Source organism: Sphaeroforma arctica, assembly GCF_001186125.1.
Source record: "Sphaeroforma arctica JP610 unplaced genomic scaffold supercont1.1163, whole genome shotgun sequence".
Lineage (NCBI taxonomy): Eukaryota > Ichthyosporea > Ichthyophonida > Sphaeroforma > Sphaeroforma arctica.
Window position 1 is genome coordinate 6,919 of NW_014039395.1, and position 12,366 is coordinate 19,284.

General features: G+C 41.0%; 4 protein-coding genes across 4 annotated transcripts in view; 2 read left to right on the forward strand and 2 right to left on the reverse strand.

Moving 5' to 3' along the window:
- The window catches only part of SARC_10181 (hypothetical protein), a gene marked incomplete at its 5' end in the record, with an annotated part of 4,358 nt that extends 3,481 nt beyond the window's left edge, over positions 1–877 (forward strand). The window contains 2 exons of the mRNA XM_014295781.1: positions 440–576; positions 744–877. Of these exons, the coding sequence (XP_014151256.1) occupies positions 440–576; positions 744–790 (184 nt within the window). The remainder of the gene's footprint in view (positions 1–439; positions 577–743) is intronic.
- Positions 878–935: 58 nt separating this feature from the next.
- On the reverse strand, positions 936–2,336 carry SARC_10182 (UcrQ family protein). The gene is made up of 3 exons (XM_014295782.1): positions 2,139–2,336; positions 1,509–1,646; positions 936–1,285 (listed from the first exon to the last, which is right to left on the reverse strand). Exons 1-2 carry the CDS (start codon positions 2,238–2,240, stop codon positions 1,509–1,511), a joined length of 240 nt encoding a protein of 79 aa, XP_014151257.1. The 5' UTR covers positions 2,241–2,336; the 3' UTR covers positions 936–1,285.
- Positions 2,337–3,509: 1,173 nt separating this feature from the next.
- SARC_10183 (hypothetical protein) lies at positions 3,510–8,978 on the forward strand. The gene is made up of 15 exons (XM_014295783.1): positions 3,510–3,655; positions 3,911–4,008; positions 4,297–4,705; positions 5,723–5,826; positions 5,981–6,141; positions 6,242–6,411; positions 6,515–6,695; positions 6,932–7,059; positions 7,287–7,384; positions 7,528–7,674; positions 7,819–7,923; positions 8,032–8,164; positions 8,329–8,395; positions 8,530–8,654; positions 8,793–8,978. Exons 1-15 carry the CDS (start codon positions 3,635–3,637, stop codon positions 8,859–8,861), a joined length of 2,016 nt encoding a protein of 671 aa, XP_014151258.1. The 5' UTR covers positions 3,510–3,634; the 3' UTR covers positions 8,862–8,978.
- Positions 8,979–9,055: 77 nt separating this feature from the next.
- The window catches only part of SARC_10184 (hypothetical protein), a 3,873-nt gene continuing 562 nt past the window's right edge, over positions 9,056–12,366 (reverse strand). Inside the window, exons 2-9 of the mRNA XM_014295784.1 lie at positions 11,678–11,766; positions 11,486–11,558; positions 11,085–11,225; positions 10,794–10,886; positions 10,252–10,591; positions 9,810–10,031; positions 9,382–9,585; positions 9,056–9,212 (exon numbers count right to left, since the gene is read on the reverse strand). Of these exons, the coding sequence (XP_014151259.1) occupies positions 9,088–9,212; positions 9,382–9,585; positions 9,810–10,031; positions 10,252–10,591; positions 10,794–10,886; positions 11,085–11,225; positions 11,486–11,558; positions 11,678–11,766 (1,287 nt within the window). The 3' untranslated portion in view covers positions 9,056–9,087. The remainder of the gene's footprint in view (positions 9,213–9,381; positions 9,586–9,809; positions 10,032–10,251; positions 10,592–10,793; positions 10,887–11,084; positions 11,226–11,485; positions 11,559–11,677; positions 11,767–12,366) is intronic.

Genomic DNA, 12,366 nt, shown 5'->3' on the forward strand with positions numbered 1-12,366 from the left:
GTAGGGTACGGTACGGTAACGGACCGTACGTACGTAACGTAGTAAGTAGTACGTAGTTAGTTAGTTAGTTCTTACTTATATATAGTATAGTAGTATATACTATACTATACTATACTATATATATATATATATATATATATATATATATATATATATATATATATATATATAATATATATATATATATATATATATATATATATATATATATATATATATTTGCCTTACTGGTCTCCGTATCGCTTATTTGAACTTGTCTTTCTACTTTCAATTGAGTCGCCTTCTGAATCGATTACTGATACTACTTCTAAGTCGACTTCTGATTCTTCTCATAAAGTCGTTAATATAGCGACGGAAGCCTTGTTTCTGTGAAATTTGCTAACGTAAACAACTATCTGTATATTCCTATCCACCTCTATCCTGTCCTTATATGGTATAGTGCGCTTGCCCCAAATAGAGGTATGGTGAGTGTGGGAACTCCGCCCAACCAAGAATTTAGTGTTTGGCAAGGCGGTGCTGCCCTTGCATCCTTATCAAGCTTCACTGAACAGTGGATCACCCGTGAAGAATACGACGGTATGTAGATTGCTGGTTCTGCGGGTTCATTTCATGTGCAAATCATTGCTAAGGGCTTGTAATGTTATAATGCTATGAAATGGAAGTTATCTGCACTACTTTAGAAGAGATATATCTACTAGTGTTGGCGCGTTACTAATCTGACAAGTTTTGTCTCCAATATCCAGAATACGGAGACACGATAGTGGACATTAAATCGTCTCTGATGCGGTGAGGCACAGCCAGAGCTGTTTGAGACGAGGATAGAGTTAGTAAATGCAAGATCGACAGCAATTATAAAGGTTGATCATTCAACAACAACAACAACAAATCGCTCGTGTCCGACACCAAATTCATTTTGGAGGCCAAGCACTTCAAAACTTATACCAAAGGATTTTAAGTTTTGATTGTGGGTCTGATATACTTGGACGTTGTATTTGTATCAGAGAGGTCGTTCACCTACTTCTTTAGTTAACGTAACTCTTACCCTAGAGAAACAATCAAAATTCCAAGACAAGCCAGGCTCTCAATCAAAGTAAGGGTGATCAAGTAAGGGTGATCATTTATATCAGAGGGAAAGGACAACTAGATAGTTGACCAAGACGATTGCAACTAGTGCGATGTTGACGTCGAACTCCTAAGCCTGCCGGACTACTTGTTCCTCACATTCTAAAATTGAAGCACGACGGAAGCCCTATTTGAAATCCCCTTTGCGCGGCTGAGCCCCGCTCTACATGGTGTAAAATAAACATTAAGCAAGTGTTAGTCTAAGAACATACTGAATAGGCGTGATTATAAAATCACTGGCTGCTCTCATAGGTCAAGCTGAATGAATACACATGATTATAAAGAAAACAGTGACAACACTCATAGCTCTCGAACATGTAGCTAACGTCCAGAAGCACCCGCCTAGAAAGAAATCCTCAAACTTTGGTCAAAAAGATTAGACATACCTAGTGGTGCGCGGCACCCTTTCTGTGCATCTCAATACTGGTCTTATTCGCCCATACGTAAACTCCATAGGCAAGAATGAATGGGGGAACGACATTGACAATGTTCTCGCTTATACGACGGTAGGCGTTTGCTGGGGCCTGCGAAACGAAAATGAAAGCGTCAACGTCCATGAACAGTACTTGACCCGTTTATCGTCACTACATCAGTTCCCTCGACAAGAATAAAATTTAAACATATTGTAGAAGGGTGAGAAGTTGATAAAGTATCAACTCGCATTCCAAACCGTTGAAACAGAACTAAACTTTATTAGATGCAGCAGGAATTAAAGGCAGGGCAATTACAGCTCATAAACAGCCATAACTAGATTGTATCTCCCCCTCATACACATGAAATAATAAGGACATTGAGATGTATCCTTTCATTCTTGTATGTTAAACGGACGGTGAGAGATACAATCGCATTTCTTTAAAGGAGGTAAAACAAGAAACACACAACGTCTCCCTTTATCTCACCTACAACGATATAGAGTTTTGGAATACAACAACTCTTTTCTGACCGGTTAAACACTCGCACTTTCTTGATTGCAACATGCTACGGGATATACACACCGGTACCAGAAAAAGACATACGTGTGAGAAGAAGCCGGTGAATGCTCGAGCCTCGAAAGGAGAGATCGAATGTGTGACCACTCCCTTCATTTTTGACATAGCTCCCCATACTAGATGTCCCATATTGTCTATATTACTGTTCAACGACTCTAAACTAGATAATAGAATGTACTTCTGAAGGTCTTAGTGCACGTACTCTACAGGGTATATTGAAACGAATTATGCATCATATTTACAGTATGTAGTACATCACTTCGTTCCAAATTAATAGAAAATATATCTACACTAAAAATATACCAGTCTTTTTTTGGAAAAATAAACAGATGTATGTATTTTAGACGAACTTGGAAGAGGGCACGTTTATTTTTATATCTATTTCCAAACCGTGTCTTTGAATGGCTTAAATCTTGTAATATAGTATATTAGGCAGTAAAAAATACAGCAGCCAATGAAGTTTGATTCTAAAGTGGCAATATTATTGGAACTGAGAAGTTCTGGGCCCTTGGCCTCAAACTGAAGGTGCCACTCTGAGTCGCTGGGTCCGGGGACAAAAAGAGCCACATCGCCTCCCACGAGTCACGAGTTCACGACTCGCAGAATGCCACTTGATGAGTCTTGACATTCCTTGGAAGTTGGAGGTCATGTGTGATGTTCTCACAATGGGTAGCCTGAAATCCTGAATGCCTGATTGTAAGGTTTCACTAACGCTTGCTGTCTATATTCTGAATACTTGTGATAGATAGAGGTAGCAATCATTGGCAAATAAGACTGTATGCTACTGACATTTTCAAATAAATAGAAATATCCCTACGAAGGATCACAGATAAAGTAGGGGTAAACATGTTATGCTAACTGTAATGATAAAGCATAAATATGGTGTATAAGTCGCACACGTATCATATACACGCGAGCTGTATGCACAGGAGATGCATGAAGTAGCCTAATTTTAATGACCGACAGCGACGATTCGACGACTCTTCATTCCAACAGTGTGGACTTATTATTATCGTTCAGCCATAATACCCATATGAACCTCTAGAGTAGTATTTACATAGTAATAGTAGAGAAAAATAGAATATGTATCAACCCCCTGAATTTTTTTTATGTCTCTTTGCCATTTTGACCCCTGCAATCCTGCATATCCTTCGGACGTTAGTTCGATCCTCTATATTTTATTAGTCGTCTTCTCTTTCTCAGAGAGAGAGGGTCATATGCACCCCATCCAGATTCCAGACAGGGCCAAAGAATTTGTAGAATTCCAAATCGCGTGTCGTCCGTTGTCCAAATAGAGAACAACGCTAGTTTAGGGTTTTCAAATTCCACCTGCTGGGCCTGCCTGCTGACAGTATATTTATGTGAGCAGTGAGAATAATAGTAAATACAGGTATATATTTTGGCGGGCGCATTTAGATGCACGCGGCACAAGCTAAATAAATACTGACATCGCCAGAGTGACCTGTCTGCAGTAGTGGTCTGTAGTAGTGGTCTGTAGTAGTGGTCTGTAGTAGTGGACGTAGATGAACAACATGGCTTTTAAGGTATGTGTTACACTTCGATAAAATCGTCGACGCCCTAGAATTTCGTTGATATCTTTTTAAGTTCATTGTTGTTCGTCGTCCCATTCTCGAGCGACCGTCGCAGTTCCGATACACTTGAAACCGTGCATATGTGCTAAGAGGTACTTAGCACAGGTACTTGGCACCCAAGATAGTACCAAAGTTGGCATATACTAAGATTTCTACCCTTTGCTATTCACTCCCACATACATATACAAACGCTCTATATTCAAATAGGGCCTTAGTTTCCTGGGAGCGGCCTTGAAGCAGAATTCCAAACAACTGACTGGCCTACTATCCAGCGTAAGATCCACTTTCAGGACTGGTCGTATTAGGTGTGTACGTGATACGTTTATAGTGGCGTGTATTCTTTACTGAATCAGTGCACACTAGTTTGTATGAATGTCGGCACCTGGTCAGCCTCGTCTAGGGCCAGCTATCTTCGCTTTATTATTTGCCATACCTCAATTGTAGTGGTTGTGTAGCACCATTTTTGAATGCCTTCTGTCTTGGTTAACGGAAGGCGAGATGCAGTGTCTTGCTATTGCTATATATACATAAATTGCTCAGCGCTCTATATGTTATATAAGCATTAATTTTCAGACCGCTCTTCATAATTGCAGCTATGCGACAGCGGCTCAGGCAGATGTTACACACCACGCCAAGCACATCCGAAATGTCGCTGTCATCGCGCACGTCGATCACGGAAAAACCACACTGGTGGATCAGCTGCTCGGTCAATGTGGCACAGATGTCAGTGAAGACCGAGTGATGGACTCTATTAATTTAGAACGAGAGCGTGGAATCACTATCATGAGCAAGAACACGAGTGTTATTTGGAACGACAACTTGTTTAATATTGTGGACACGCCAGGACATCAAGACTTTGGTGGTGAGGTGGAGCGAGTGCTGAGTATGGTGGACGGTGTGTTACTGGTTGTAGATGCAACTGAGGGTCCGATGGCACAGACAAAGTTTGTGTTGTCGAAAGCGCTTCAAAACAACCTCCGGCCATTGGTTGTCATCAACAAGGTATGAATATGTCCTATGAATTGAGTCTGACATGACATTGACCGCTTCGTTTACAACAAGAACCAGAATACCGCGTTCTTAATCTTGATGCGCTTCGTATTCATTCACAACACACACTTTCTCTCTCTCTCACTTTCTCTCTCTTTATTTATTTCTCTACTGTATGGACTCGTTAAGATACGAGCGCTTGCGAGCGATTGCAGGTTGTTCTACTCACTTCGTGTGCATGCACTAAAAAGTCCCCAAATCGAAAACCAAAGATTGCATTCAATATCTATGAATGGCATTAGCATGCATGTACATATGTATGTATATTTTTAATATATGTATATATTTATACATATATATATATATATATATACGTGCATATATATATGTCTGTGTCTGTGTTTGATGTATGCATGTATATGTTTCTATGTATGTACATGTATATATATATATATATACTTATATATATGTCTGTGTGTGTATGTATGTATATTTATGTATTTATATATATGTGTGTATGTACGTATGTACACATTTTTGAATTATTATTATATATATATATATTGTTTATATGTTGTTTGTGTGTATATGTGTGTGCGTGTTTGTGCGCATGTATATTTATATATGTTTGAATATTGATGTAAATGCACAATAAATGACAATATAAACATACACATTGACATATTTATGCATGTACGTGTGGGCTTCCTCGCACTAAAAAATAGATAATACAGCTTATCGTTATATGTTGTGCATATATATATATATATATATATATATATGTTGGAAATGGTATTCAATCCTATAGGATTTAGAATTTGATTCTGTGCACATAAGTATCGAATAGTTGCGTCCATCAGTTTTGTGATATGAAGGTATTCACAATAACTATTGCGTTTACGTTGAGAATTATCATCATTTTCACTTCATCGTATATTTGACGCTGCAATCCAGCGGCATGTCGATATACGTGTTCTAGTCATTTGTTAACTTCCAGCTCTGATTGGATATTTTTCGATTTTCCTACAGGTTGATCGTGATTCTGCTCGCATGAATGGCGAAGTCGAGGATGAGTTGTTCGAACTCTTCCTCAATTTGAACGCCTCGGACGAGCAAATGGAGTTCCCTATTCTGTATGTTATTTTCGATGATACATCCCTGGATCCTAAGAAAAAATTGTTTTTGCGTGGAAAGGATATAATAAATAGTCTCTGTTCACATCCCGAGTTTCCTGCTGGAGGATCATCGATTGATACTCAAAAGCTCTCTGCCTGTCGCGCACTTCAGATATGCTTCCGGAAAGGAAGGTTGGTGTGTGAACAGCCCTGATGACATTGCTAATGGTAAAGAGAAAGGCATGCTGCCACTCTACGAGTCTATTGCCGGTCAAGTACCGCCGCCCTCTGTTGACGAAGATGGTCCATTCTCGATGCTGGTTACAACGCTAGGTAATGCGAAACACATTATTATACTTGAGCTCTCAGTCACGAGTTATTGCTTATTATGCTTGAGTGTACTTATTTTGGCCATTTCTTACGTTCATTATAGAGCATGACAACTATGTGGGCCGAGTCATGACTGGCAAAGTATATTCGGGAACCGCTAAGATTGGCGATAGAGTCAAGGTGCTCTGTAGGGGCGGCGAAACACCAACTGTGGCTACCCATGGATCGGGGAAGACGGGCAGAGACCTCGTTGTCGATGGAAAGGTCACGAAGGTAGGGCAAGCTCAAACTATATCGAGATACAATTCGCCTTAATTTTATTTGGAAAGTTATATGCGCTTACGCGTGACTTTACTTACCTTCTTATTTTCGAAAGGTCTTCCGTCGACGTGGCCTGGCCCGAATCGAGATCGACGAAGCCATCGCCGGCGACATTATAAGTATTGCCGGTGTTACAGCCAATGTCACAGATACTATAGGTGCACACGCCATCACCACACCCATCCCGTCTATTGCTATCGACCCGCCTACTATCGCCATGACGTTTGGCGTTAATGGTATGAGCAATTTTCGCTTGTCGTGTGTCAATATTTCGTTCGTGTATTTAGATACCCAGGGCTTCTTATGTTTTGTTTGCGCATTGTTTGAATACAGAGGTGCCAGATTGCGTTCTTTGAAGCGTGGATATCATCTCTACTGCAATGATTACTATATCCTTGTTCCGATATATATTCATCTTTCCATTGACGCTCCTGCCCTGCTCTGGTTGTGTCTGTGCAATTCTAAATCCAAGATTCGCCACTTGGCGGAAAGGAGGGCAAAGAATTGACTTCCTCAAAAATCAAAGAACGCTTGACTAAAGAGTGTGAGAACAACGTAACCCTCACTCTGAAATCAGCAACGGAGGCGGACAAATTCGAGGTAAAGCAGTGTATATTTTTAGTACAAAGTTTGGGCGGCGAAATGATTCCTTAATCGTGTACTTTCTTTTTGAAGCATACACGCACAAATATTATTGGCTGCATATGAGAAAGAGGGCTTCGCAGTATTGCAGTTTTACCCGTATTTTGATAAGCAAGACGTATATCAGAGTTTGATCGTAGTTTAATCACCTCTCAGACACTTAATTATCTCACTGTATGATTCAGGTTCATGGTCGTGGTGAGCTTCAGCTGGGTATTCTAATCGAGCAGATGCGACGTGAGGGCTTTGAACTGGGCGTTTCACCGCCAAGAATTCTTACACGGTATTCATCAGCGTATTTGGGTTGTGTGATGGTTCGCTCGGGTATTCGTTCGTTGCCTCTCGTCGGTTGCTGAGTTTCCATAATGGACTTCCAAAGACATAAGGAGATTGTTTTCTTACACTCTGTTCATTTATACTTCGCAGTAAGAATTTAGACACTAATGATGTAGAAGAACCCTGGGAGGAAGTCACCATTGATGTGCCTCCCCAATATTCTGGAAGTATCATTAACAACATGCAGGAGCGAATGGGAGAAATGACATCTATGAAGCAGGATGATCATAGCGCGAGGTAATTACGACAGTTGAGCGTCAAACGTCTTAACTTTAGTGTGCAGAACCATTTTCGAGCTCACATATCACTGATAAGCTTGCGTTGTGATTGCGTTGTTTCTGTTACTGCCTACTGATATACTCTTGCTCTTTTCCCTCGAAGGATTGTCTTCGAGATCCCCTCCAAGGGTCTTATGGGCTACAGAGGCCAGCTCAAATCACAAACTAGTGGCTCAGCAGTTGTGAACTCCATTTTCAAGGAATACAGGTATGAGAAGTGTCAAATCAATAGCTTTGATTTTTCGATTACTTTCTGTGTCGCCGACGCCCTTTGAAGCGCTCCCGAGTACTAATTCGGATTTTATACATTTCGCAGGACGGAGAAGGCGATTCCGTCTAGTGAGGGTGAGAAGGGTAAATTAATTTGCACTGTTGATGGGCAAGCCACATCGTATGCACTAAGAGATATCGAACCACGAGGGGAATTGTTCATCAAGCCTGGAGATGAGGTTAGTCACACGGAAATAGAACACTGATTTTAACTTCAAATTTATAATACTTAAATCACCTTTCTTTCGACCTAATGCTGGTGATGTGATGGAGGGGAGATCGAGATTCAATATCAATTTCTGCACAATCACAATGATGTTTTAAAACTCGCATACTTGCATAGGTCTACAAGGGTATGCTCATAGGAGAGTGCTCGAAGGCACTCGATTTGGAGGTCAACCCCACAAAAGGTATGTATCAGAATAGAAATTAATCGAAAAGCTTGTAACAAATATTCAGTTGCAGCTATCACTTGGTTTATTTTTTTTGCTCGCGTTTCCCACGCTGATAGATAATCAGAAACCATTCGCTTGTCTCATTATAGGTAAGAAGCTGACAAACATGCGTGCGTCTGGAAACGATGAAGCCATCCGCTTGACACCTCCACGCGTCATGTCCCTAGAGGATGTTATTGCCTACTTGGCAGGAGATACGAAGCACAGTATAGAGGTAAACGATCGGTGCAAATGTTTATGTTGAAGTGTACATCGATTTGATGGGATTTTTTTGAGTTAAGTGATGTTTTTATTTGAAACCAAGGTTAAGTGCGAGTGGCATAACATCTTTAACCTCTGTCTCCATGCTTAGGTCACCCCAACCAAGGTTCGTCTCAGACGGAGGGATCTATCTGGCGCTACTGTCCGAAGAGGAAAATAAACAGTTTTTCAGGCCGCGAAGCAGTTAGACAGCAATAAAAATTATAGATTTTTTAATAAAGAGTCGCGAAAATCACCCCTTCTTCACAACCTATTCATGTATCTTAATGATTAGGGCGCATAAAGTACGTGAGAATAGTCCGCATGTACATAGGAACGACCACCTATCTTGAAAAATATACTTTAGCGCAGAATGGATGATTTAACTTTTATTTCAGTAAATTACATCACAGGAAGTTCAGTCCAACCCCTAGTTGGAATCCACGCTTTTGTAAATCTGTAGCGGCATACATCACCGGAAGGCAGTAGTTAAACTCGAGTCGGGCTGGTCCCATTTGCAATATCAGACCCACTGCAAAATTAAAAGATGCAACAGACATTAGCCGACTTGTAGTAAGGCCGTGGACAACCATTTACGTCACAGACGACCTCCAATTCAGACGGTGTGCAAAACTCGCCACATTTTGCAACTGTGCCACTTAGGTCGAGAGTATTGGTTTAAGGCTCTTTACCCAACATACCTCCAGTACTAGCTCTTAGTGGACTATCCTTTAAGCGTTGAAATAATCCCCGGTGCGCACTGTCACTCGAAAAATTGGCCAAACTCCCCGCATTGAAGAATGAGTGCAATTGAAGGGTATCGCCGGTCGATTTCTGAAGGAGCGGAATAGGTGATCTGATTTGTATCCCCGTCGCCCAGAAAGCATCACCTCCAAGTGAATCGTCTTCAATAGAGAATAGTGCGTGAATGTGAGTAATTTAGAAAAATCGAACTCACCCCGCACACATTACTACAAATATCATGCATAATTTCTGACGTCATTGTTTTCGACATTTTGCCTACGAAGCCTCGAATTGTAGATTCAACCGACGTTAACCTAAAAATATATAAATGATCGCTACAATTACTGCAACTCTGTAAATTATTACAAAAACCTCCAACACTCACTTCTATCCCTCGGACCAATGCCTGCCATGTTGAAGCCTCGCATGGACATGGCGCCGCCTAAGAAATATCTATCACTTATGGATGTAGCTGCTGACGTGCCCCCGGTGGCCCACAACGCACCCGCCCTTGCACCTAAAGAGAGGGTCAATCCGGAATGATGAAGCCGGATGTACTTTTGTATATCTCCTTCCGCCTTGAAGAAGCTCGCATCTCCGCCAAGACCTGTGCATAGGTCGTTACACGATGAGTATCAAAACAGTGAATCCCAGTTTTGAACAGTAAAAATCACTCGAAGAGTTCTTTTTAAAACTACTTGAAAACACCCACAAGCGTGCAAATCTGCGCTAATTGTCTCGAAGCCTAACTTCTAGTGGTTTCAGAAATACTTTGATTTTACGGCAGTATACTCGTCACAATTCCGCATCAACACAATAAACCTTACCAGCTAGTTCCTGTGTCAGTGAAATCCTGTATCCTCCAGTGCTCAACCCAGGATTATCCCTTAAATCTCGAGTAAACGTATGCTTAATGGAAGACTTTAAGGTGTGCCCCATTTGCGACCTTACTGCCCAAGACGCATTGGGTCCCGGACTGCATAGTTCTCTCCAAGTTGCATTATATGTGCAATCGTGTTCACCATACTTAGTCGCTCGTTTATAGTTTAGGGCCGCGCCTCGCAAAACTTCGTGGTGCGACCGGAATGATTGAAGATTATGTATCGTCTTGTGGGCACTCAGATCGAATGAATGGCAGTGCCGCTTGAGAGGCTTTGTAAAAGCTAACTGAAGGAAGAATCGAGTGCGAGACATACCGGAAAAAAAATTAGACAAGAAGGAGAACGATTCGCTTCCCACTTGAGAGCATTCTGGCTTTGTTATTTACTTCTTAAAGAGAAGGGAAAAGCAATACAGCGATGAAAATTGTAAAACTAACCCGCCACGGGACATCCGAACGCAGGTAAAAGTCACGATGCGTAGCACCTACCTGAAATGACGAGGTCGTTAATGTTCCCACAGAGTATATCCCGGATAACACCTCAGCACGTCCAGCACAATTTCTGGCCTTTCCACTTATTACCTGATAGATGGGCACCAGCAGCAGGTTGAGAACAAGTGCGAGAGCTCTTCCATGTGTGTATCTACGCAAAAATGGCTGCTTAACAATGCGATACGCAGTAAGTACTTCCGAGTAGGCAGAAAAATCGATGAAGTATAAACCAATGCAGTGCAATTTGGTAAACTGTAGCACAGCAAACGATCATAGTCCACGACATACCAGATCACCCTCCTGATTTCCAATCTGGGTCTCGGTCCGTAATTCAAATCTTCCTTTCTCAACAACGTTAATGATGATGTCGATTTCGCCCTCAAACTCGTGCGATTTCTCCAGTTTGAAATTTATTGATTTGAATATGTCCTGCAATGAGATAATCTAGTCAGTACGGGCGAGACAGACGCTCGGTGCCATTTGGTATAAATTCCCAGACAAACAAACTGATTCACTTTATAAATGCACGGCAAAAGACAATTGCCGCAGTACGTATTACGTATTACTAGAGCACGCTCGCACTAGTAAATAAAAATAGATCAACTGCAATATTTGTTATTTGGCGTCCTACATGCATCTCACACACAAGTAGATATGTAAAACAATGCAGGTCAAGCCAGCAAACATACTAAGCGTTTCAAGCGGGCTGAGGCTGTCCCTATGGCTTCAATCACATCACCTAGTGAATTGGGCTTCATCAGTCTGAACGCGGGCAAGAATTTGTCAGTGAGGATTTTATCACGATGAACGCATTGATCTACAACACAAGAATGTAAAATTCGAATGATGTAAGCTGCTTGTTAAAACGAATGGCAACATACCCAGAAACAATCGGATTAAATATAATTGGATTCGTGTTGCTGAGACCATCGAAATGCACCGAGCTCACCCTCGTTTTACGATCCATCATCTGCAACGCACAGGCAAGAAGTAAAAGTTAATGACGTGAAAATCTCACACATTTGGGTCGTCCCGATCTGGGTATAAGAGTGAAGTTAATCTCTCTACATATAAAATACTACAAACATACATGTAGAGGATCTGGGTATAAGAGTGAAGTTAATCTCTCTACATATAAAATACTACAAACATACATGTAGAGTAGATATAAGATGTTGTCAAAACAAGACTTGCTTCGATTGGGCGACGCGAACACATAGTTTGTAATAAACAAGTACTTGACTCTAGAAAAATCGCCTTGAAATTGGCCAACGTCTCATAAAATGAGTACTGCATGACCCGTACAAACGCGGAACTACACCGATATATAGAACGGCACACTATATTCTCTCGTCCCATTCATTACTACTCTTGCATCACTCAAATGATGATAGCTTTATAAAAAGATCAATGAAGGTACAAAAACGTTGTCTGAACTACATACATACATACACACATACATACTTACATACATACATACATACACATACATACATACATACATGCATACATACATACATACATACATACATACATACATACATACATACATACATACATACATACATAC

Coding starts and splice junctions, on each gene's coding strand:
- SARC_10182 (XM_014295782.1), bottom strand. CDS start 2,240: ATGGGACATCTAGTATGGGGAGCTATGTCAAAAATGAAGGGAGTGGTC. Junction 1,647..2,138: donor TCACCGGCTTCTTCTCACAC/GTATGTCTTTTT, acceptor TTCGTTTCGCAG/GCCCCAGCAAACGCCTACCG.
- SARC_10183 (XM_014295783.1), top strand. CDS start 3,635: ATGAACAACATGGCTTTTAAG. Junction 4,009..4,296: donor TTCAGGACTGGTCGTATTAG/GTGTGTACGTGA, acceptor TCATAATTGCAG/CTATGCGACAGCGGCTCAGG. Junction 6,696..6,931: donor CATGACGTTTGGCGTTAATG/GTATGAGCAATT, acceptor TCTAAATCCAAG/ATTCGCCACTTGGCGGAAAG.